Source organism: Pholcus phalangioides, unplaced genomic scaffold, assembly GCF_987345545.1.
Source record: "Pholcus phalangioides strain wild (caught in Gottingen) unplaced genomic scaffold, Ppha-v1.0 ptg000004l_1, whole genome shotgun sequence".
In the NCBI taxonomy this organism is placed as follows: Eukaryota; Metazoa; Arthropoda; class Arachnida; order Araneae; family Pholcidae; genus Pholcus; species Pholcus phalangioides.
In genome coordinates, this window is record NW_028301597.1 from 43,224,856 (window position 1) to 43,251,126 (window position 26,271).

Sequence of the window (26,271 nt, forward strand, 5' to 3'; positions counted from 1 at the left end):
ACCAATGAAAAATTTTGAAAGAGCCACAAAGCAAAGGTAATCAGTTGGCGACATAAAATAATTGCCACATTTGGCACAATCCCTCTTATGGAATCTTAGCCATCCGTAAGCATGACGAGATATTAACAACTGACAAGAAGGTATGCTTCCAGACATTTTTCTTGTGAAAGGAAAAAATTGCCAACCCATTGCCAAAAACGCATGATACTATGGCTGTTAAAGCGATAAAATTAGAATTAAAAATTTGACAAAAACAGTATCAAACAAAACATTAAATAATTGAGTTTCTAGATATTATGGCAAAATACCATGGAGACGAGACTTTGTTGCCTTAAACAATGCATATTAGCGTGACTTACTGCGTAGAGACATTTCAGCCTCTCTGGGTTATAAGTAAAAACCCAGACTCTTTTTTTTATACAGAGTGGGGGAAAAAAGTCCATAAAAATGAATAAAAACCAGAAAAATAACCAAAATAAGAAACAGTTTGCAGGGTTAGCATCGTTAGGTCACTGGAATTTTATCAAGACAGGAAAAAAAATAACTGAAAAAAAGCCGATAGATTGTGCTGACATACACAAGTCAAAGAAAATATACTCAATTAACGAACAGAATGCCTCCAAATTGTTTATTACAGCAGTATGTGTTCTACATGGCCCACAGGGGATAACACATTGGAGGTGAGTCACAAATCCAGCTACGGTAGAGTGCAGCAGGCCCACATACATGGTTTACAGTGGTAGAACAGGTTGTGGATTAGGAGCGTGTCTCATTGGCATATTTCCACCGAAGTCTCATACCAGTGCCACCTATCAGCTGGTTTTTTTTCCTGTCTTTCCTGTTTTTTGTAATCAATTTATGATGAATGTTTGCAATAGATGAAATTTAATGAAAGATGTATTCGCTGCGGTTTTCACAATTTTATAAACATTTGTAGTTTGAAGGCTTGTAGTGCTCTTGATTTGGCACCTACATTAATTTTGTTCATGAAAGTATAAAATCTCTAAGAAATTGATGATGAGTGGACAAGAAATGGGAACAGGGCCGGATTAACCCATATGAAAGCTGTGTGCCCGGACACCTTTTCATCAATGCCTGTGTTGGTTAGTTTAGAAATAAAAATCTGGCATTTAACATATAACAGCTAAAATGCAGAAAAACATTGCAGGATTAAAACTATAATGGCTAAAATGCAAAAAATAAAGTGGAAATATGAAATGTACAACCTGATAAAATGAGGTATTCCAACAAGAAAAAGTGAATGTTACATACTGAGAAAACAGTATAAGCATTACGAAAAAATTCACACATAATACTAGATGTGGACTCAAGACTGTTAGGTAGGTATACATGCACACTTCTAGCTCAATTCATTTGGTAGTGAATTGCCCATGGGGATAGATTGCAGTTGTGGTTGAAGAAAACTACTGTGGTTTGCATTACAAGCATAATTAGTTTCGTAAACAACATGTGTAATCATTATATCTACATTTGATGATTATAATTAAAAATATGAATCAAAATACAGTGAAGCTTTAGCTTATGAGCATTACTGTGTTCTGTTAATGCATTCCTAATCCAAAGCTTTCTTTCTTTCCAGTCAAGCATGAGTTGTGTGCTCAGTTTGAAAGAAAGAAACGATAGAAGTGAAACTTCTAAGGCTGTGTGTGGGAATAGTGTGGGAACACACTCCTTCCCATTCCACTCTAACCCAGTTTTCTTTTCTTCTAAACTGTGTGCATCATCCACCGTTTTAAAAGCGACATTCTATGATTCTAGTGCTGTTGATGGGGGGGGGGGGAGAAAGGTAATAAACTGTCCTTCTTCAACACAGAGCATCCAAACCAACTTTATTTTCTTACACGGCCAAATAACTGTTAACAAATTAACATCCACCAACATAACCATCTATGTCTCAGGACTTCATCACACAAGCAGTCATTGTATAGAACTGGTTTTGAGGGAAAAGAAAGCGTTCCACCTTCTGTGACAGATTTTCTTTCCCTCATTAAATTTCACTTATGTCGCTAAAGAAGTTTCATTTCAAAAATTACCCTGCTTCACAAGAAGGAATAGACTACCAGACTACAACTGAGAGTGCTTTAAATCATGCCAGTTTGAAAAAAATGCTTTAGGTAATGGTCATCCTCATAACTGGCCAATATCTTGTTTTTGTTTATATTTGATGGATTGTTGGTAACTCATATTTTTTGTGTCTGTTTTCTCATTGTACTTAACATTTTTTGTATTTGTTTTCGGTCTGAACAGAAATATGGTGGAAGAGTTATACAGTCATTACTTTTACATGGAAAACAAGTTACATCAGTGCATTGGATTCACAAAGGAAGAGGTAGCTACATTTAAAAGTTATGAGATTTCATTTCCCTTTTTTGATAAACATTTACAAAATTTGTGTTTATTATGAGAGTTCATAATTGTTTTGCCAATTCCTTCGAAACTGTGATGTATGGATATAGCCATTATAAAGGCTAAAGAGGTCAGGAGTCAGATAATGGACAACATTAGTTGGCGATAAGTTCTGTTTCAGTATCAAGCTTGAATTCCACTACTTTTCCTTCAACTGATATAGCCTTGAGCCATTCATTTCTGGAACTGATCATATTAATTTCCAAGACACTGTCAATGTATAAACTTTCGATGTCGTTGTTGCTGTATGGAAGGTAGTTGTCTCTGTGGAGGACCTCATCAATCCGTCTATGATTACCAGCAGATTGTGGCTTAGGAAAACAATTTTCATTGCACATTACCGCAAAGTGATTTTTCTTTTTGCACAGATTGCACAACTTATTGAATGCAGGACAATGCCCTCTCTTGTGTTTCCGACCACAGGAATTACAGTTTTTCTCGGGCATGAATGTACTTTTACCTCTGGACCTTATAGCATCAACTTCAGGACCCACATGAGGCTCATGGATTTTCTCCATCTGTCGTCGGCTAATCTCACAAGCACGTATGCTATCAACTGCTTTGCTTACTGTAAGATCCGGTTCTCGAAGCAGTCTTTCTTGCAGATTAGAATCATGGATGCCCAAGACAATCCTATCCCGAATTAAGCTGTTTTCTTGCTCTCCAAAGTCACATGAGGCTGCCAAAGTTTTCAGTTCGGTAAGGTATACATCTATACCTTGGTTCTCTTTCTGAGAACATGAAAAGAACTTAAAATGTTCGAACACAACGTTACGTCTAGGAAGACAATATCTATCAAACTTTGCTAAGACATCATCATATTTTGTAGCACTTTCAGCAGCTGCATACTGGAATGTATTAAATACATTCACACCTTCATCACCAATGACGTTCAACAAAATTGCAATTTTAACCTCGTCAGGCTTCTCAATCTTCTCTGAAGCAAGCATGAAATTCGCGAACTTTTGTTTCCATTTCACCCATTGATCAGACAGGTTTATGGAGCTGAATATCAACTCTCCAGGTGACTTAAATGTCTCCATTGATTCAACTTTTAACTTCTAGAACACAACAGTTCCCAGCAGCACCACACATCTAAGAAGCAATAAGAGTGGGACCTATCTCAAATCATCTTAGAAAGCTCTTCTTTCCTAACACCATGTTATGTACCTAATAGGCCTATGTTATGAGGCTCTCCCGGCAGTATAGTTTCGTATGGCAATCACAAATTAACTCCCGAAGGAGTCATTTCATTATCTTGTAATACTGAAAAATGTTGTAAGCTGAAACTCCCTTTTGTAATTGTAGATGTTCAGGCCAAACCTATTCTAGGTTTAGAAGCATGCAAACAATTGAATCTTATACAGTTGATAGATCTTGTAACTATTGATTCTAAAGTAAAGACCATTGAAACATATGAAGGTGTATTTACTGGTTTGGGAAAATTTCCGGGAGAGCCTCATAACATTCTCATTCTCTGTAAAGAATGAAGTAGTGCCTGTAATAAATGCCCCCAGAAAAGTACCCCAGTCGCTATATAAAAAATTGGGCAAAACATTGGACGAGCTGGTACAATCTGGTGTTATATCGCCAGTTCACAAACCAACTGATTGGGTCAATAGCCTAGTAATAATAGATAAACCAAATGGGAAATTACGAATTTGTCTTGACCCCAGAAATCTCAACAAAGCCATAAAGCGGGAACATCACATTATCCCATCAGCTGATGAAATTATCAGTAGGTTAGAAGGTAAACAGTTTTATTCTGTGCTTGACTTGAAAGAAGGATTTTGGCAGATACCTTTGGACGAGGTCAGTTCAGAACTATGCACTTTCAATTCGCATTTTGGGCGGTTTAAATTTAACAGGTTGCCATTTGGAATTAGCTCTGCTCCAGAGGTTTTTCAGAAAGCCAATCAAAAACTGTTTGGTGACATAAATGGGGTTGAGATCTATTTCGATGACTTGATAGTAGCAGGCAATGACAAGAAAGAACATGATCAAATCTTGCTGAAAGTCTTAGAAAGGGCAAAAACAAGCAATGTGAAATTCAACCCTGATAAGTTTCAATTTAGGGTTAATGAAGTCAAGTATATGAGCCTCTTAATTTCTAAGGATGGAATAAAAGCTGATCCAAGCCACGTGAAGGCAATTATGGAGTTTGAAAAACCATCCAACAAGAATAACATACAGAGATTGCTTGGTATGGTTAATTTTTTAGCAAAGTTCATTCCAAACGTGTCGGTTGTGACATCTCCTCTAAGGGAACTGCTAAAGAAAGACATTGAGTTTCAGTGGAACCATGAGCAAGATCGAAGTTTCGTGAATCTGAAAAGATTGATCAGTTCAACTCCTGTGTTGAAAGTATTTAACGACTCCTTGCCTATTGTTATTCAGTGTGACAGTTCCAAAGATGGGCTCGGTGTTTGCTTATTGCAAGAAGATCATCCAGTTTCTTTTGCATCCAGGAGCCTGTCAGAAACTGAAAAAAACTATGCCCAGATTGAGAAAGAATTACTTGCCATAGTCTTTGCATTTGAAAAATTTCACAACTTGATTTATGGCCACAAAGTACTTGTCAAAAGTGACCACAAACCATTGATTTCAATAGTTCATAAGCCCATCGGCAAGATCTCAACTCGATTACAAAGAATGCTTCTCAAATTACTTAAGTATGATTTCACTGTTGAATACTTGCCAGGCTGTCAAATGCATATTGCTGATGCATTGTCAAGGGCTTACATTAAAGACACGTGTGTAGACCATCCAGAAATGTTGCATGTTGTACGTGAAATTTCCAGATCACTGCCTATTGGTGAGAGGAAACTGAAACAATTCCAAAAATGTACTGAGCTTGACCCAACCCTTCAAGAGATAATTCATTATAATAAGAATGGTTGGCCCACTGACAGATGTTCAAGCACTGTCAAACAGTACTACAAGCTACGAGATCAGATATACATAGCTGATGGGTTGCTGTTTTTTAATAACAAACTAATAGTCCCTGAAGCACTTCGTAAAGATATGTTATGTTTAATACATGAGTCACACATGGGGATTGTCAAGTGCAAAGCAAGAGCCAGAGAGATCTTATATTGGCCTGGCTTATCAAGAGATATTGAAAGAATAGTGTTGAACTGTGATATTTGCGAAACATTCAGGAAGCAGAATGTTAAAGAACCACTGATAAATCACTCAATTCCTAACAGACCTTTTTCTAAGGTTGGTGTTGATCTAATGGACTTCGGAAACAAATACTATCTTGTATTGGCTGACTATTTCTCAAAATGGATAGAAATTGAGGCAATAAAGGACAAAAGTGCATCGGAAGTAATTAGCACACTCAAAAGCCTCTTCAGTAAATTCGGGGTACCAAACCAAGTTGTCTCAGACAATAACCCTTTCAATAGCTTACATTACAAACAATTTGCTGATAGATGGAATTTTGAGTTCATTTTCGCAAGTCCCAGGTATCCCAAAAGTAACGGCATGACAGAAAAATCAGTAGGAATAGCCAAGAGCATGTTTAGGAAATCCAATGGCGATGAAGAGAAGATTTTGGTTAGTTTAATGGAATATCGGAACACGCCTCTTCCTGATGTGAACTTATCTCCCGCTCAATTAATGTTTAATCGTCGGCTGAAAACAAAATTACCCATTTCAGAAGAATTGCTCAAAACTAAGTTAAAAAAGAATGTGACCCACCTTTTGAAAGAAAAGCAAAGAAAGCAGAAACTATATTATGACAGAAATGCTCACCCCTTAGGAATTCTAAACAATGGTGAAAAAGTAAGAATTTGGAATTTCAATAAGAAACAATGGCAACCAGCACAGATAGTTTCAGCTCATGGATCTCCAAGATCATACATAGTGAAAACACCCTGTGGTAGAATTCTGCGAAGAAACAGAAGTCATATTCGACCATCACAGTGCCAAACTTTCAAATACAATGCGTCACAGGAGTTTGATGACCTGAACATTGGCTCTGAAAACTATGAACATACCCAAAATGATCTTCCTACACTGCATACAGACGTTAATCAAAAGATTTCTCGAGTGGGGAGAATTTGTAAACACCCAATATATTTGAATGACTATGTAACCTAAAAGCTTAAAAGAGGGATGTGATGTATGGATATAGCCATTATAAAGGCTAAAGAGGTCAGGAGTCAGATGATGGACAACATTAGGTACATAACAGAAACAATGTACCAATGGATATTTATCACCTACTGGGGTTTCCACAACAATGTCTCACCCAGTAGATGTGCTAATTTTGTGGGTCTGGTATGTTATCAAAACATATATTTAGGCCTATTTCAATAATTATACTTATCTATATCATGCTTGAATTTCTTTAGAATTTAAAGTATTGTGTTTTAAACATTTTGCAGCTGTTTGGTAGTGGTTCCCAACTTCAAGGCTCAAATGCAAGCTGATCTTCCCTTTGAGAAACCTTGCAACAGATAGCAACAAGGTTACAACATTACAATTATTCAGTCATTACACCATTCATAGTTAGAAAAATTGAAGGCAGATGACAGCGCTACACATAACAGGCATCACACAGAAACAAACTTTACATTAACACAACACTTACACACACACACATTTCAACATGTGCTAATTTGATAAAAATTGTTTTTTTGGGTTCGAAGACCGTCGTCCGTTTGAGTTAGTTCTCAACGTTTCCCCAACACTAGTGGTTGGCATCATCAGGAGAATTGATAAACTGGATCAAAGTCAAGTTTTCCGGAGTCTCAGGTTGTATTTATGCACATAAGTGGCTTGAACTACACTATTGTTTTGCGATTGGTCAGTTGATTCTATGGAAAATTCGAACCCGAAAAAACAATTTTTATCAAATGATGGCCGCGAAAACCTTATCAACTATGTGCTAATTTGTTGAAAGTTCTGTAGAGAAATGTTGAGGAGGTGCACATGTGGTTTAATAGTAGTAGCTGTTTTGATAAGCGTATGTTCTGACTTTAGGTGCAATTAGAAAAACATTTCAATGCACAAAAGATGCTGTAAAATTAGAAATTAAGGCACCACCCGACACCATGCATTTTTCTTATTATATGTTATTCTTCGAATGATTAATGATAATTTTATGCTTTCCCTGGATTTTTTTTTTTGTTTTAGTGTTTTGCTTGCTTATTCTAGTTTTCCAACCTCAATGCACAGAATTCGCACAATGTTTAAAAAAAATTATATGAAAAACCTTATTCTATCCATTGAAAAGTTGAAACATTGGTGACACAACACTGGCCAACTGAATGATGGCCCAGTTCTATATTCCACACAAAAATTAAATAATGACAACACTACCGTAAGCCCACATATCTCCAAACACACATCCAATATCAGCACATATTTCAGTTCTATTGACTCTGCTTCCCATCAATTTGGTGTCAAAAAATGAATAATACAAATACAACGCCACAACAGACAAAATGCCCAATGAGGTGGCTGATAAAAAGATGCCTATTAAAATATGGTTGTCATATATTTCAAAAATACAGCGACCCAATTAAAAATGCAATTAACACAAATTATAAACAATATATACACATGATAAAATATTATACAACGCCCGTAAAGAATGCTTATGGTTGTCTTATTCTAAGAATGGATAGCTTCTCGATTTACCCCAACGATAATCCTTTAATGAACATTTACTTTTGTTTTTTAGAGCATGAAGAGGAGCTACTTTCAACATCAGCAGACACAACAGCTATCATATGGTCTAAAAATGGTTCCAAGGTTTGCATTACTTTTTTTTTTTATAGAAAAATATTAAATCTATTATTTTTTAATATGACTGTGCTCATGAATTAGTATTGCTTGATAGAGTAACAAATATGTACTTATAGCTGCCTTACATTTATTTTGAACTATGCAATCTATAAGATTTTTTTAGATACTTAACACTCGTATTGTCAGACCATTATTAGCTGGAGAATTTTTTAATGCTTTTAATTATATTTTATACTTTTAGTTTGTTCCTTCCCATATACTAAAAGGACATAGTGATGTTGTAAAGACAGGAGCTGTACTTTGTACGGATCATTCCACCAACACACTGTTGATAGCTACTGCATCTGTGGATTCTTCTGTAAAAATATGGAAAAGGATAGATGTCGACAGTAATTATGGGAATTTATATTAATTGAATTCAGAAATTGTATAAAAATGTTTGATTTTATAATTAAAATACTTGAACTAGCAAAGTGAATTTTATTTTGGATAAATGTCTATATATTTATGTATAGTGTTCTTTTATGATCAAGGTGTTGTCTTTTGCCTCAAAATAAGAAAATCATTTTAATCAGCGAGGCTGTAAAGTCAGAAAACTTAGAAAACTACTTTTATTTTTGTCTAACTAGAATATAACTTTCCTGTAACTGAAATTAAGAAAGGCTTTGCTCATTTCAGATAAGAAATCCTTTAGGTATGAGTAAATATTGCTGTAGAGCTGTAAAAGAGCTAAAATGAGAGGTTTTGAAGCTTATTTATATGGTATTGTGATTAAATTAATAAATTTTTTTCCATAAAATATGTAAATACTCTAGGCTATATCTAATAGCTTTTAATAGACTAAAAATATATAAATTTGGCACAATTACTGCATTTTACGCATCATTTGTGCACATTTGTTTACCACAATTTACAGTCTCTTAACTTATCTGATGTTTGTGAAATATTATAGTTATTTGCTAGAGGAGTTTTTCTAACAATGATTATTTTAGTATTTGAATGGGAACACCATTTTTTTTAAACACTGCTATGAAAACCATTCTACTTACAAATTTTCTGGTCCTGAACGTGTCTGCAAAAGAGTGGTTTCACTAAGGTATCTGATTAAGGAATGAGATAGGTTCTGAAAAATGCATTTGTAAATCTATAATTAGTAATATTTTTTTATATATTGCTTGTTTTTGCTCTTTGGTATTTTGTTTGATATTTTCAAAGAAATAAGTACATACAAGGTGTATAGAAAGTTGCTTTATCCTGGACAGAACAGTATTCCAACAGTATTGGAAAATTGTATTGTATTGGAAAGAACAGTATTGGAAACATTCTAAAATTTAAGCCTATATGAAGTATCGAATGAGCTTAAATATTAGATTGTGTTGTTTATTCCTTCATTTTCAGCAATTTTTGAATTTGGATATTTTAGGGAATATTGTATTCAAAACCTGGAATATTTTTAATTAGGCACAGGAGAGATAGAGCAACAACTTTCTAATTGAGTTTTATGCGAAAGGGTGGCGAAATAGAAAGTTGTAACAGGCAAGCTGTTGACAAGGACATTCAGTAGTACTTTTATCCACGAGACACATGAGGATTAAGTTTGTATTGAGAGACACGTGGAGTTAAATTTTAACCTTCATCACGAAGGGTTGTCAATTTTTGCATGTTAATATACAGTTGTTCTGTATTAATGTAGAATAAAGGAATTTTCCATGTTCGCCACTCTGTCCATCACCGACCATCACATTGGTGCCCAATGTTTTAAAATAGATGAGTGAGTGTTTTTAGCTAAGCTACATTCTAAATAAGTAACGAGTGGAAAATGGCCTATTTGCCAAAATATCAAAAAGAGGAACTACGATGCCTTGCTGAAGAGATGGCAAACTTACCGAACCCAAGATGAAAGTGATAGAGCTGAAGAAACTTATTACGTTCAGTGAATAATACAACAAGGTCTTCACAAAAGGACTACTATAGACCCTTGTAGAAGAGAGAATTTGACGAGAAGAAGCAGAAGAGAGAATTCGAATGTGGTGGCCGATGAGGTGTATACAGAGCGGATACATTATACAGATATCTACAGATCATACAGATATCTACAGATCATACAGATATCTACAGATCATACAGATATCTACAGATCATACAGATATCTACAGATCATACAGATATCTACAGATCATACAGATATCTACAGATCATACAGATATCTACAGATCATACAGATATCTACAGATCATACAGATATCTACATTAATACAGAACAACTCTGCGTTATCATGCAAAACTGACAACCCTTTGTCATGAAGGTTAAAGTCAAACTCCCCGAGAATGTCTTCATCTCTCGATACAAACTTAATCCCCACATGTTTTGTGAATAAAAGTACTACTGAACATCCTTGGCAACAGCTTTCCTGTTACATAAACTGAACTCCTCAAGAATGTCTTCGTCTCTTGATACAACTTGAGCATCACGTGTCTGGTGAATAAAAGTATAACTGTACATCTCCTTGTTCACACACAGCTTGCTTGTTACAGTTTTTTTATCTCTTATCACTTTCATCTCAGGCTCGGTAAGTTTGCCCATTTCTTCGGCAAGGTGTCAAAGTTCATCTTTTCGATATTTTGCCGAATAGGTAATTTTACACTCTGTATACACCACACCAACCACCACAAAGTTAATTTTTCTTATTTTAATAACTAACCTATACAACCCATGGAATATGAAAGATATCTGAGGTCTTACACGTTATTAGGATACTTTTGTTCTAATTGCAAGTATGCTTCTATATAATCTGATCAACAGTTCGTAAGTTATTCCAGGATAAAGGAATGTTTCTATGCACTCTGTATATTGGACAAGAATTGACAAAATTTTCATTTGTTTTTGATGCAGTTACCTGTATCCAAACAATGTCATTGGGCAATGGCCTTGCTTTGGCAGTTGAATTTTCATTTTTTAATACAAGTGCAGGTGAGTCATGTTCGAACGTTTTTTCTTTTTTGTATGGAAATGAATATCATTTCACAGTGTATATATATTACTCAGATTTTTTAGAATAATTAAAATGATTTTGATTATTGAAAATCCTGTGGTATTTTTTAAGATCCTCTATTGGCTATTGGAAGAGATGACTGCAATATTCATTTACATGTTTGGAATGAAAATGAACAGTTCACACCATGTGCAGTCTTATCTGGGCATGAAGACTGGACTCAAGGACTTGATATTATCAAAGAAGGTTTTTATATATTTTTTTCCCATAATATGCTTATTTTTATTATTCAAATAATAAAACATCACAATATAGGCAGAATTCTGTTATAGCAATAGTTTATAAGCGTGAGAAACATTGTTATAATGGACTTCTCATTGTAAGTATTTACTTATAGTATCTTCAATATTTGTTCCGATGTATTGCAATTTACTTGCAACAGTAAGATTCTCAAAGTTGTACCTATTATTATTGACTTCTACTGTATATAGCTGTGGGTTTTGTTTAAGGCTCTTCTGACATGATCAACTTCCCACAGAGACAGGAAATAATTTGTAATTGGCTTTATTTTGAACAAACACACAGCAACACTACATAACAAAATACACATCAAGATAGCGAAAAGTCATGGCTGATGTCATCTTCACCACTCTCCATCTACATACATTCACACACGCCATATTCCCTTCTTCCTAGTGTGGCAGTGCCATCTCTCTGTTATTATACGAGTGTAAACCCAAATCCTGCAATGGTTTTGCTCATTTTCAGAATTTTTTAAACTCTTGCAGGATTGCTAAAGACTTTTACTTTCTTCATAGTTCCAAAAGCATATAATTTTTCTGGATGTAGAAAAGAAAGTATCAGTATAAATGTGATTGACTAGTACAGCTGTTTTTACAAACTTGGGATTTCCTATGCGAGTTTAAAATAAAGGATGCTTTTTAGGACTCTGGGAAGGGCACAAAAACATGTTATGAACTTTATTACACAAAAGTTTCATAAAGTGAAATTTCTTTTATGAAAATTATTTTATTTTCCAAGGAAATTATTTTAGAATCTTTTATTTCAGTAATATTATCTCACACATGTGATGAAAATTTCATTTTTTACATTGTTAAAGTTTGTTAAAACTTTGGTTTCAATCTGTTATACTGCTAATTTTCACTAGCTATTATTACAGTAGCTCCTCATCACACAATGCCTAGCACTAACATGCATCCCAATATTTCATTCTTTTTATTAAAATTGCTGTTGGAAATTTGAATCATATTAAAAGTTTAAAAGCGATTACACTTATATTACATTTTTCCTTCGTCTTTTGGTATGTGCAATAACAAAGGTATTACAAAGATTATCACTAGCTAGAATACCTGGTGCTGCCTGGTTTTTCTCTATATACTGGGAGCATTGAAGAAGTGGCAAATCATTGTAAAGGCATATGAAAATGTGAGACACATTGTTAGGGAACCATTGTAACCAGGGCTGGACAAATTGAAAAAAAAATCTAGGCACCAGAACAATATTATAGGTGCCAAAATTTTTTTACCTGAAGAAAAAAGTACAAAATAATGCCTCTTTTGATTTTTTTCAGGACAAAGACAGAGAGAGCGACACTCTTTCATGTTGGCAAATTTCAATTTGGGGCTGTTTTGTGTATCTGCAAAATTTGGCGATGATCGGCCTAAAATTTTAGATTTGTATAGAGAACATGCACACACAGAAAATCAATTGTATGTGTATATATTTTCACAAATGTTCTTTTTTTTTTAATGTAAATTAAATTTTTTTTCTTTCAGAAAATGACACTTTATGGTTGGCATCTGCATCTCAAGACTCTTTTATAAGAATATGGAAAATCTTTCCTTCTGTTGACGATGGTAGCTGTGGCGATTCAAATTTGATTGATAATTTGAAGCTTTTAAAATTGAAAGAAATAATATTCAAAAATCATTCTGGTGAGAAAAAAAATTTCATTACTTTTTAAAGTATGTGACATTTCCCAAAATGCATAGATTTTTTTACTTAACCATTTAAAACTGCATAGTTTTTATTTGCAAAAATATCAGATAAAAAGTAATTCAAATATTTCCGGTTTTTTATCGTATATAGAGAAAAGTTCAAAGTATTTTTTCAAATAAATTCAGAAACTTCATGTTAATTTAATCTTTTTTGACAGAATTTTGAATTTTTACATTTTTTGGAAATTTTTTTCCCATTTCGATTAAAATTCGCCAAAATTTCAATTTTGAAGTAAATTGAAAATTATTTTGTGTGTTTCTACCACTTAATATGTCAATTAAAGTAAATCAATTAGTTTCTTTGTACTGTTAAACATTGAAGGGCTACACTCGTTCAAATATGCATGTTCCATTTATGGAACATTGGCCTTTCAAGAGGGCTGGATTCTAAGGATATCTAATGTGCAGTGCGCTGCTTCGATTTCCCCATTCGAACCCCAGGGTGGTGTCATCATTCGACATGTGTATGGGGGCAAATTCTGGGTAATATGAAACAGAGGAATGTGCTTTCTGGGGGTGAGTTGTTTATATTGGTTGAGTGCTTTTTATTCTTGCATTCTTGGAAATACATGTTTTTGTGAACCGCCAACTAATCAAAGCACGATCGGTAATCGTAGATCATCTTTTTATGTTCAGCTGTATGTAACCATGTCCGGAAGATCTCACATTAGAAGAAGCTGTAGGATATTTAGAAACTTTTAGATACACATATAACTAGTAGGATAATTATAACTCGCATATATATATATATGCCAATTACTTGCTAATGAAAAACATCACGGATGATGATGTTATTGTTGAAAATTATCTAGTGACAACACTTCCAACTGATGTATGTGGAATGCTAGATATATATTTTGCAACATCGAGGATGAGGTATTAGAAATTCCCGTAACACGTTTTAAAAAAAATGTAGGACAGAAAAAGTGCAACATTCTCATGTGAAGGTTTCAAGAAAAAGCAGTTTTAAGCAGTCCGAAATATAAACAGAAATGGGATAAAAAAAAATTCTTTCTCGAATCCGATCAAAAACCTCAGCTCTGGGTTCCATTTGAAAAGATTTGCCATATAACCATTATAGCACGTTGGGATAATTCATTCAGAGTTGCGAGAAGCAGATGTAATTTTGCATTTGGAATTCCGAAGAGGAGTGACAGTGAACCTTCTACGAAAGAAGAAGGGGTTAATTATTCATCCAGGTTCACATTGTCAACTGAAAAAAAGATGTCAGGTCATCTGATGGCCATTATATTGTGTCTGCGATGCAAGGTCGGTGTGCGGTTTGCCAAAAAACACTATGTATAAATGCTACCAATGTGACAAATGGGTCCATCAAAGATGTTTTCCTTCTTTTATCACAGACATTATAAAAGATTTTTAATTTTCTTCACTCATTTTTATGCTAAAAAAATCGGTATGCGTTGCAAATTTGAAATTGTAGTCCAAAATAGAAAATTTTGTGGGATAACTGTGTACTCCAGAAATGAAAAAACGCGAGAATATAGGCGATACCAGTTTCCGCTTTCACCTCTCCCCAAGTGCCAATGTTCCATAAATGGAACATCGTGAAAAAAAAAAAAAAAATTTTTTTTTCTTCAAATTTCAAAGTTGATCTACACATAGGCATGCAAAAGGACATCAAATTCCAAATTTCAAAACAATGAGTGATTTTGTTCATAGTTCAGCCTTTAAACGTTGATATGAATACAGTAGAGCATCGATTATCCTAAACAATTAGGGATGTTCGGATAACTGATTTTTCAGATAACCGATCATTCACGAAAAAAGTGTCATAGGTGTAATATGAAACAAAGAAACAGTGATATTAAACACAAAACTATATGCATTTTGTATCACACATCTTATAAATAACACAGAGAACTGACTAGCCTAGTTTTACTAGTTCAAAATGGCCATTAAAAGTGGGCCTACAGTTTAGGAAAAGTCCAAAATTAGCCCAGTGGCTCCCTTTTTTGCTATTAAATCTTGCAAATATTTATATATAAAGACAGCGATTAAACAGCATCACATTCTTTTTGTTGTTCTAACCACTTCATTGCTGTCTCAAGGCAGTGAATTGGCCGACTGAAGTGCTTTTGGTTAACCAACGTTTCGATTGATTGATATTCAAATAATTGATGCTTTACTGTAGTTATATATGACTTATGCAGTTATGAGTGACTACAATATTTTTTTTTCACCAAGGATTTTCTGTTGTTTTTTAGGTACGAAGTACACTGTGTCACTAGAATCAGTTTTGCCAAGCCACAACAATGCTGTATACTCCGTGAAATGGGGAAGGTGGGAAGAAACAGGTGTCTATAATTAATATATTTTTTTGTTAGTGAGTGTTTGATTCAAAATATTAAGTCAATGAAGTATGCTGTAATGCAATATTCATTAGTTTGAACCAGCATTATAGTTTTGTACTAGCAGTTCATGATTTAGAGGCCGTTCAAGTATTACGTCATCATCGATGTGGGAAGGAGGATGTTTCCGATTTGCTGACTTTTGATGACAAGGGGGGGGGGCAGGGGGGTTTGGATAATGCTTATGTCATCAATCACCCTTTATGAAAATATGAGTTAGGATTCAGAGGGGCAGAGCTGATGACGAAATTTTGCTGACAAGGGGGGAGGAAGGGGGTCAGCATTTTGCTGACGGGGGGGGGGGGTCGAAAATGGCTAAAAATTTGCTTATGTAATACTTGAACGGCCCCTTATATCTATTCTATTACACTCATTTTTGTGTCTTTGGATATAAAAATAAATCATGAACTCTCATTAAAATCAATATTCAAAATGATATTCAATTTCTACTGTGAATAAACATTTTTTTTTTTCTACTTGAAAAAAAAAGTATTAATATTCTTGTTGACATCATATTCTTTTGTCTCAATGAAAAAAACTCCTCTTCCTCTCTACTTCAGTGACAGCCCAATCTCTGCAACTTCTGTCATCATCCATGGACAGGACAATGATAATTTGGAAGCCGGGCCAAAACTCCAGTTTATGGATAGATGAAGTAAATAAACTTTTTAAATCTGGAATATTTAATAGATATATTCCGGAGTTTTCTGTTGATGAGATAACTAATTTATATTTATCTTCAGAGAACTACAAGGACAAGGGTAGAAACTCTGCACCAAAATTAACATTTCATGCCATCCTGCTCCAACAGTGACTTTTGTGTTTGTTTTTTGTGTGCGTGTGCTTAGCGCTCCTTGACATACTTTTATACTTTGCCTCATGCATGTTGTGAATTAAAAATTTTAATTTGCCAACTTTATTAAATAAGAAGTGCTAAATAGCCAAACACAGCGTCAATTCTCCTAAAATTTTCTCCCATTTCGCAAAAGTATCTTTCTCCATAGCCAAATTGTTATAGTCAACAGAAAGCCAGCTGAAATGATGCCTACAAAATTAGGTGGGGGGGGGGGGAAGAATCAATTGTTCATATGCATCCATTATCAGTTTCTCACTTCCAGTTTGGAACATAAATGGTAGTACCTCCTGAGCACATAACACTGCCTAATTTACAAACAAATATTTAAGGTTTCTTTTTTTAATTTTAAACCACCACACTCACACACTTCATGTCAAAAAGGGCTCCAGGGCTGTGCTCTGCACAGGGTGCCACTCTGAGAGGAGCTCGTGAATTTTTGTGTTTTCTTTTTAAATTGAAATTTTTTTTATCAATCCTAAATTGATTTTTTTCTAGCATTAATTTTGCTTCTCCAAATCTTATATCATAGCTACCAAATTTTCCAGATTTTACGGGAAGATCCAGAATTTGTGCTCCATCTCTTGGACTCCCGAAAAATTCTTATTTCTCTCGAATTTCGGCTGTTATTGTAAAAAGTCCATAGTCTGAGGGAAAAAAATATTCACAAAGAATTTATCTTGAAAATAAAAATCCTTGCTTTTGTTTTTATCTCCAAAATACTTCACAATTGTTGTCCTTGCATGAAATCACAAAAAATATTTTGTCTTCAGGGGCAAAAGCCAAAATTTGCAAAACAGTCAGCATCAATTTGGCCTTTCGACATCCGAAATCGATGAGATGACCCATATCTCACTTGGCCATATGTCCCGTTTTTGACCTGATGACAATTTCTCTGTTGGGGTCATGACGGAGATATGAAATGTGGAGTGTTGTGTGTGGTTCTTCAATGTTGACGACATTTGGTTTGAGTGTAGTAATGACAGGTAATTTTACCTATTGGTTGGCGATGATTGGGGAATTGGAGCTGATCGCAATGACTTATACAATGTAAAATTTTTTCAAAGGGGAAATATCCCTACAATTTTGCTTTCACTAATGAAAAATCCCAACATTATTTTTCAAATATCCCTGTTATATTTATTTTTGTGTAGAATTTGGACCCACTCAAAAACCAGCATAATTCTCATTTTCCAAAGTTGGCAGCTATGCTATATTTTTCCTAACCCCACCATTGCCACATTGGTGGTCGACTGAAGTTGCTTTTCTATGGTTCCCAACTTTGAAGGTGCAAATACAAACTGATCTCCCCATTTCAAAGTTTCCCCACAGAGAGCAACAGATCCACAACGATACAATTATTAAATCATTACACTTTATGCATAGTTAGAAAAATTGATGCCATAATTGCTCCAAAATGGATTTCATCCCTTCCCTCCTCTGTACGAATATAATTATTTCCGTAAAAATGTTAACTTTTCCCAGTGCTGTCAAACTGATATGAAGTGTCAAAAGCCTTTAATTCATTCTTTGAAATGTTAATATGATTTTAGATGTTTTGTTTGTTTGAGTATATTCTGTATGTTTTCTCAAATGATATTGTGCTATAGTCAAATGTTTGTATCTAAGTGCTTGAATGAAAATTATGTGTGGCTCGTTATGGAGTTTTCTGTATTTCTTTGCCTTTAGTTTCAATTCAGTGTGATTGCATTCTATTGTTAGTAATATTTATCATTGTTAGTCTACTTTGTTATGCATTGCTCATAAATCTTTTACTTTGTTTCATTTCTAGATAAGAGTTGGTGAAGTAGGTGGCAATATTTTAGGGTTTTATGGTGGTGTTTTTGCACCAGATGGGAAAAAAATTCTAGCTCATGGTTTTCAAGGTGCCATGCATGTTTGGACAGAAGATAAGGTAAAAAAAGAAACCAGTTTCATGCACATGTAAATTTCTAATATCAGATGCTATGGAGTTTTCACATATTTGACTGTGCAGTTTCATACAGAGACACACAAAACCAGTTGTTTAAAAATTAAGCGTTACCTGATAATTTTTTTGAAGGCTCTCATTTCATGCATATTCTCTACAGGTGTGTGGTTTGTGGAATAATGGTATTCCAATTGGTGGCCATTTTAGTTCTGTTCGAGATATTGCTTGGGACCCAGAAGGTGCCTTTCTGTTGAGCTGTAGCCATGATCAAACAACTCGATTGCATGCTCCGATTTGGAAAGAAGGGAAAAGGGTAAGTTACTGAGAGATTTTATGATTAAGTAAATATTTATACTATTATGTATTTATTTGTGCTTCTGAACTTTTTATTATGGTTTTTAAGATGGATTTAGCATCAATCTGCATTATAGTAAGCCTTAACCCTTTAAGCACATTGCTGAGATATCTATCCTCTTTAAAAGTCTCTTATTTTAACTTATTGACAAGCCCAGATGTTTTTTAAACTTGAATCCTCAATGGAACACTTTTCTCCTATGCCTCCTCAGTTTGCACCTGCTGAAAATTGGAAGAAAGTCTACTCAATTTAAAAAGATATTACATTTTTAGACTTTGAGGGAGGGTTAGTGATTTCTGCTGCACCACTTAAAGGGTTAAATAAACTGTATGAAAGGTAGCATAAAACAGAGTTTAGGATCTGCTTTCAGACTGTTTAGTCAATGACTTTATATGTAGTTGACCCTTATTATAACATGCGGCTTCCATCGCTCCATGGAAAAAATGTTGCATTAGTTGGTCATTATATCAAAAGTTTTGAAAATAAGTGAAATTTAACTTCTTAGGAAAATTCCATATTGACACAGAATAAAAATTTTTCAGTGCTATTAATTTTGTTATAATGTAGCAATAAAAATGTATCGGGTTAGAAAATAATAATAAAATTTAAATCTATTCAAGGTCCTTATACAATAAGTCAAACGCACTTATGCATAGATTCGTCACAAAAATTAGCATGGTGGAACTGAAATCAGACATTGTAATAGACTGAATCACCTCTTTGCAGGTCGTAATGAATAAGAGAAATTTGGGACTTATTCTATCAGTCGTTATAACAGGCATAAACTATAGGTGGTTCCCATGGCGATGTTGGATCCTTAGCTATTTATCTGTTCTAGGTTGCTTTTTTATTCAGCTGAAGAGGAAAAACGTTAACTTTTTTTTAATAACGTGATCTAATATTTCTAATGGGATCCACATATTCCCAAGAAATTGGTTAGTGTTAGTAGACATGCATGCCTGAACCAGGCTTTGAACCCAGACCTGCAGTCAGAAGCTAGTTCCTGAACCACTTCACTGCCACACAGTGTTAAGTATTGAACATGGTTAACAAATTCTGTTTGATCATGAAGAAAGCTTTTGATTAGAAAAGTTCAAAGTTTATGATTCTTGAACAGTGTAAATTACTAATTGAACTTTTTTCCATGTATTTTCTAGACACTTTATTAATCAACATTTTTTTTTCTAGCGATCATGGCATGAAATATCTAGACCTCAAGTACATGGATATGATATTGTTTGCTTGTCTATCTTAAATCGATTCAAGTTTGTCTCAGGAAGTGATGAAAAAGTTTTACGCGTCTTTAATGCACCAAAATTATTCGCTGAAAACTTGAAAAGGCTGTGCAATGTGGATACAACTTCATACATCAAAGATTCCGTAATTTGTTTTACTTTATCTGTGAATATTTGTTGGTGTGGAAGAGAAAATTTTAAATTATTATATAGTGATATTAGTGTGAAGATAAAAATGGCATAATATTTGAGGATGCTGATGCTCTAGTTACCATGCAGTTTTTAAGCTGTCCTTGTTGGTAATGAAAATATTGCTAATTTTTTTCCCTTCTGAAGTGAAATGTGGGACGCAAATTGAAATTAGCAGGTCGGAAAACACACACATTGAAACTATCATTATCAGACAATAATTACAGACAGTATTACAATGATATTGTTCTTGATTATTTATTTTCTTTTAATATGGAAGAATATTTTGATTAAAATGAATTCTTGAATATTATATGTTTGACACAAAAACTTTGAATCTGGGATTTCATCACTAATACCTTCAATTTTTTCTTGGGTAGTAATAATTAATCAGTAAATAAGCTGTTTTATTATCTGTGGAAATTTTTTTTTATATGATCAAATATTTTTATCCAAATTTGAAAAATTATTCTGAGGCATGTTTGTGAATTTTATGCATTTCTTTGTAACTGTGTCATTAAAATTTTAGCTTCCAGAGGGTGCCAGTGTACCTGTTCTTGGTCTAACAAACAAAGCTATTTTTGAAGAAGACTTGGAAGAACAGAAAAAGGCAAAAGATGAACCAAAAAATTTTGCATTTGAACCAATTAGCCTGCAGGGTAATTTAGTTTACGTCTCAAAACCATTATTAATATATATATTTTTTTAAATTAAAATCATGTGAAGTATTGAGGAATCAGAAAAAATTATCAATTTCAACTCAAACTGACAACTAATTTTATTTCAGAATTCCTCTAGTCATGATGATCATTTTAGGGATTTAGGAAAATTAATTCAAACATTTATGCTAATATAATTTATATAATGGTTTTTCCTCTCCCTTTTTCAAGATCCCACCCCTCCCCCCAAAAAAAATGCTACTTATATTACTTCTATGTTCAGTGTTATCAAACTTCTGGTTGAAATCTAGTCCCACCTACCAAAATATTCTATTTCAAACACCTGGATGTAAGTCAAGATTGGTTGTAAGTCAGATCTGAGCGATGAGGTGATCTCAGATGTTTTCTCAGAAACCCCTTCCCCCTCTTCCTTCTTGTCTCAAAATATTATCAGGGCTCATATGAGTCAAGGAAAACCTGGAATCGTCCGGAAAAAAAATTTACTAAAAAACAGTCGGAAATTGGGGGGAAATAGCTGCATAATTAAACTGTAGAAAAAATTTATAAGTCAGCATGGAATAGGTATTGTTGCAACTTTTATCGTAACTGCATAGCCTACTAAGTGTTTCCAAAAAATTATCGTAACTGCACATGGTAGAAAGCTGTGTGTACAAAGTATCAGGAAAGCTCAATTTTGCAATAATTTTTTTAAGTTGACTTCAGTGAGCATTGCCGGATGAAGCATTTTTATATTATGAGTTCCATCTGGGTATTTTTCATTTGAAAATAATGAGTGGTAAGAAAACTATTTTCCATAGTGATGAAATATATTGTATAGATAGATATATTTCAAAACTGTTTTCTTAGTCATATATTTAACTGTATGCATGTTGAAATGAGGACAGAAGTGTCTCATTACATATGACTTTCATATTTTAATTTTTAAAATAATGTGATCATCAACTATTCCCAAGAGATCTTTACGATCTGCCCAGGGAATTTGTTAGTGTTAGTAGAAAACATCCATGCCCAAACTGGGATTCAAACCCAGACCTGCACAGTTAGAAACGAGCTTCCTAACCACTGGACTGCCAGGCGGCATTTATTATGGGCATCTTTTTTTTTTCTTTTCGGCCACCTCATTGGGCATTTTGCCTGTTGTGGCCTTGTATTTGTACTATATATCATATTTTGTGTTTCTTTTAAATTTCATTTAATGAAATGGACTGTATTTTTTACTTACAGAGCCCCCCACAGAGGAAGTACTTCTTCAGAATACATTGTGGCCAGAAGAAAGAAAATTGTATGGTCATCCATATGAAATATTTTCATTGGCAACCAACCATAAGAGAACAATTGTTGCATCTGCATGCAAGGCAAGTATTCGTTTTGCATGTTGTTTTGACAACAGTTTTTGAGTTGAATTTATATTAGTGTATTATATTAAATCTTATCTTATGCAATTGAATTGAAACTTTTTTATTTCAGTTTGAAAGAATGGATTTTTTTCATAAACTAGGAAAGTTTCCAGATTCTCCCACAAATATACCCAAGAATTTTCCCATGAATAAATTTATGTGACAGCAAAACTTGAGTTCTGATGATTTGTAATTGTCTCTTTGTTTTGTAGTAAAATTGCTGTTCCCCCCAACTAAAATAGTTGAGTATATTTGGCACTTCATAGTGCCAAACTGGAGAAGAATGCTAGGACAAAATAATGAATTTCAGATATAGGGATCTAAAAGCCCACTCAAGTATTAGCAGAGCTGCCTTGTCATCATTGTAATTGATAGAGATTTGTAGAGGCCCTCAATTTCCCACCCATTGGAAATTCTCACAATGTCTGACTATTCTAAATAACTATCAGACAATTTCTGATATTTCAAGAAATGGAATATCAGAAAATTGTCTGATAATTAAACTGAAGAGCCAAAAAAACTGGTACAGGCATGCGTATGCAAATAAAGAAATATGGAACGAATCAGAGTACGGCGCTGCGGTCAGCAATGCCTATATAACACAACAAGTGTCTGGCATAGTTGTTAGATCAGTTACTGCTGCTACAATGGCAGGTTATCAAGATTTAAGTGAGTTTGAGCGTGGTGTTATAGTCGGCGCACGAGAGATGGGACATAGCATCACCGAGGTAGCGCTGAAATTTGGATTTTCACGTACGACCATTTCATGAGTGTACCGTGAATATCGGGAATCCGGTAAAAAATTAAATCTACGCCATCGCTGCGGCCGGAAAAAGATCATGCAAGAACGGGACCAACAATGACTGACTAGAATCATTAAACGTGACAGACATGCAACCCTTCCGCAAATTGCTGCAGATTTCAATGCTGGGCCATCAACAAGTGTCAGCTTGCGAACCATTCAACGAAACATCATCGATATGAGCTTTCGGAGCCGAAGGCCCACTCGTGTAGCCTTGATGACTGCACGTCACAAAGCTTTACGCCTCGCCTGGGCCCGACAACACAGACATTGGACTGTTGAGGACTGGAAACACGTTGCCTGGTCTGACGAGTATCGGTTCCAATTGCTTCGAGCTGATGGACGTGTACGGATATGGAGACAACCTCATAAATCCATGGACCCTACATGTCAACATGTTGACATGTCTGGTGAAGACTCTGTGATGGTATGGGGTGTGTGCAGTTGGTGTGATATGGCACCACTAATACGTCTAGATATGACTCTGACAGGTGACAGGTATGTAAGCATCCTGTCTGATCACCTGCACCCATTCATGTCCATTGTGCATTCTGACAGACTTGGACAATTTTCAGCAGGACAATGCAACACCCCACACGTTCAGAATTGCTACAAAGTGGCTCCAGGAACACTCTTCTGACTTTAGACACTTCCACTGGCCACCTAAATCCCCAGACAAACATTATTAAACATATACAAATACAAATACAATGCCACAACAGACAAAATGCCCAACGAGGTGGCTGATAAAAAGATGCCCATAAAAATATGGTTGTCATATATTTCAAAAATACAGCAACCCAATTAAAAATGCAATTAACACTGCATTGCAAGGCATATCTGGGATGCCTTGCAACGTGCTGTTCAGAAGAGATCTCCACCCCCTCTTACTCCTATGGATTTATGGACAGCCCTGTAGGATTCATGGTGCAAATTACCTCCAGCACTACTTCAGACATTAGTCGAGTCCATGTCACGTCGTGTTGCGGCACTTCTGCGTGCTCGCAGGGGCCCTACACGATATTAGGCAGGTATACCAGTTTTTTTTGGCTCTTCAGTGTATTTAGAATAGGCTAGCCAGACACGAAATGATAACGAAAAATATGGTCATGTTTCGTAAAAAATGGGTAATATGGTCTTTTCTTATGTATTACTTCCTATTTTGATTCTTATTATTCCTGTAAAATATTTTAAACATTGAAAAGTATTTTTTTCCAGCAGATTTTCATTAGAAAAAAAGTTACAGAATTTTTGTCTTCTGAAGGTTGGCAGGTCTGTTTTAGCATGGGGAAAGGGGTTTCAAATTCAATAACTTTTGATGACCGGGGGGAGGTTTGAATGAGGATAACATCACCTACAACCCTTTATCAAAATAAGAAGTTTTCTTAGTGGCAACTGGAACTGTCTTAAGAGCATCATGGATCCCGAGGCAAATTGGTTTTTGTGAGGCCCTTATCTGACTAGAAAAGTGTATGCCTACGAAATCATGTGCTTGTTTGGAATGCTGACTTTCTGTGTTGGTTGATAATGCATATATCTGACTCCACTCTGATTATAAGACGACTTGTCAACAATCACAACATGAATTTATTTACAAAAATTCACACACACAAAAAGACATCGACATGTTATATACACTGACACGCAACAACTGTCTATTTTTCTTCTTCCAGTAGCTTGGCGCACGTAATCTGCATAGCTGCTTTTAATGCCAAGCGTTGGCGAAATTCCACCACACTTGATCTTAAAATTCTCAACCAGGTCTCATGGGGCCCATGCATTAAGATGGCACTGGTGGATCTCCGAAAGCACTAGCTAAAAATATAGTGTGTTCACAGTGTCTGCAATCATGTGAAAAATGATTACCCTCCTTGCATACATAGCCATGTTCATTATACCAGTTTCTGACTCACAATGACCATTCTCAAAAGGCATTCCCAATCAGGGCTGGAGTGTACACAGGGTTGCCTTTGGGGCGGGGACATAAAGGCTTAGGGAGTGGGGCACAAGATATTTTTTACAGAGACATTTTAAGTGTTAGCCTTCAAATAGCATTGAAATTTACAGAAGTTGATTATAATAACATACAAAGCTGTTTCCTTTGGTATTTTAATTTTTTTACATAAAAAATTAATTTTTAATCATCTTTTACAGAGGAGTACACAAGCCCCTATCCTATGTCTCCCCGCTTCATATATGCCTTTGATCTCAGTAGGAGGTGTGGGGGGAGAGCTTACTTATTTTGCTGGGGGGGGGGAGGGGCTCGAAAATAGCTAAAAATTTGCTAACATTATTATTTTAATGGCCCCAATTTTTGGGAACTAGGGTTCCAAATACGGTCAGCCCTGCTTAATTGGGTTATGGTTAAATGGATACCTTCTTTTACATGAATAAAACCTTTTTGAACCAAAGTTTCTCTGATGGAGGCAATGTTCTATGCTTGTTTTGTGGCAGCTTTTCCTAGGAAAACGCAATGAAGGCATTGATCACTTCATAATGTCATAATCGCCTCCGGGTAGCAAACTTGTATTTATAGAATTTTTCTGTTTAAACATTTTACTGAAAAATACTGTCATTTTTATAATTTTTACTCTACATTAAAAATTATTTATCTGTAACAATATTTTTTTTGGAAACAAAGTGGCTTCACCTATATAACATCTCACCTGTGCATGGTATGCATATTCATTGTATAATCTCATGTATCACCTTTCAAATCTTTCTGTTGGTAAAACTAACTTCTCTTCTTTTTGTTTTTTGAGAATTTTTAAGTATAATGATACGAGTATCAATATGGCTTGAACTGATTTTTTTTACAGGCTGCCAAGGCAGAACATGCTGCAATAATATTATGGGACTCTTCTGATTGGAAGAGGCTAGGGAATATTGTTTCTCATACATTGTCTGTGACTCAGATGGAATTTTCTCCAAATGATGAATATTTGCTGTCAGTTTCTCGAGATAGATTGTGGGCTCTGTATAAGCACACCCCTGGTGAATGTAAGACTGCTTTCATTGATAAAATTTTGCAAATGCATGCTTTGATTAGTATTTTAAAAATGTTAGCATATATTCACTCTTGTGTTTCTGAAGCTATTATACATGTAAGATATGACCAAGAAGTTCCCAAATGATCATGAACTATCTGTTCAAAGTAATCTCTTTGAACTGAATACACTGATCCCATTGTTTCCATCACTAATTGAAGGTCTTCTGGCAAATGCATTTTGAGAGAGTTTTCCATACAGCATTCATGCTGTCTT

The 26,271-nt window shown here is 34.8% G+C and overlaps 1 protein-coding gene across 1 annotated transcript in view; it reads left to right on the forward strand.

Annotated features, from left to right (window-relative positions):
- The window catches only part of Elp2 (elongator complex protein 2), a 32,361-nt gene that overhangs the window by 1,815 nt on the left and 4,275 nt on the right, over positions 1 to 26,271 (forward strand). The window contains exons 2-15 of the mRNA XM_089231550.1: positions 2,269 to 2,350; positions 8,123 to 8,193; positions 8,429 to 8,576; positions 11,081 to 11,158; positions 11,292 to 11,426; positions 12,977 to 13,135; positions 15,424 to 15,513; positions 16,128 to 16,222; positions 18,213 to 18,335; positions 18,511 to 18,663; positions 19,894 to 20,085; positions 20,659 to 20,788; positions 22,034 to 22,164; positions 25,828 to 26,008. Coding sequence (XP_089087676.1) covers positions 2,269 to 2,350; positions 8,123 to 8,193; positions 8,429 to 8,576; positions 11,081 to 11,158; positions 11,292 to 11,426; positions 12,977 to 13,135; positions 15,424 to 15,513; positions 16,128 to 16,222; positions 18,213 to 18,335; positions 18,511 to 18,663; positions 19,894 to 20,085; positions 20,659 to 20,788; positions 22,034 to 22,164; positions 25,828 to 26,008 — 1,768 coding nt within the window. The remainder of the gene's footprint in view (positions 1 to 2,268; positions 2,351 to 8,122; positions 8,194 to 8,428; positions 8,577 to 11,080; positions 11,159 to 11,291; positions 11,427 to 12,976; positions 13,136 to 15,423; positions 15,514 to 16,127; positions 16,223 to 18,212; positions 18,336 to 18,510; positions 18,664 to 19,893; positions 20,086 to 20,658; positions 20,789 to 22,033; positions 22,165 to 25,827; positions 26,009 to 26,271) is intronic.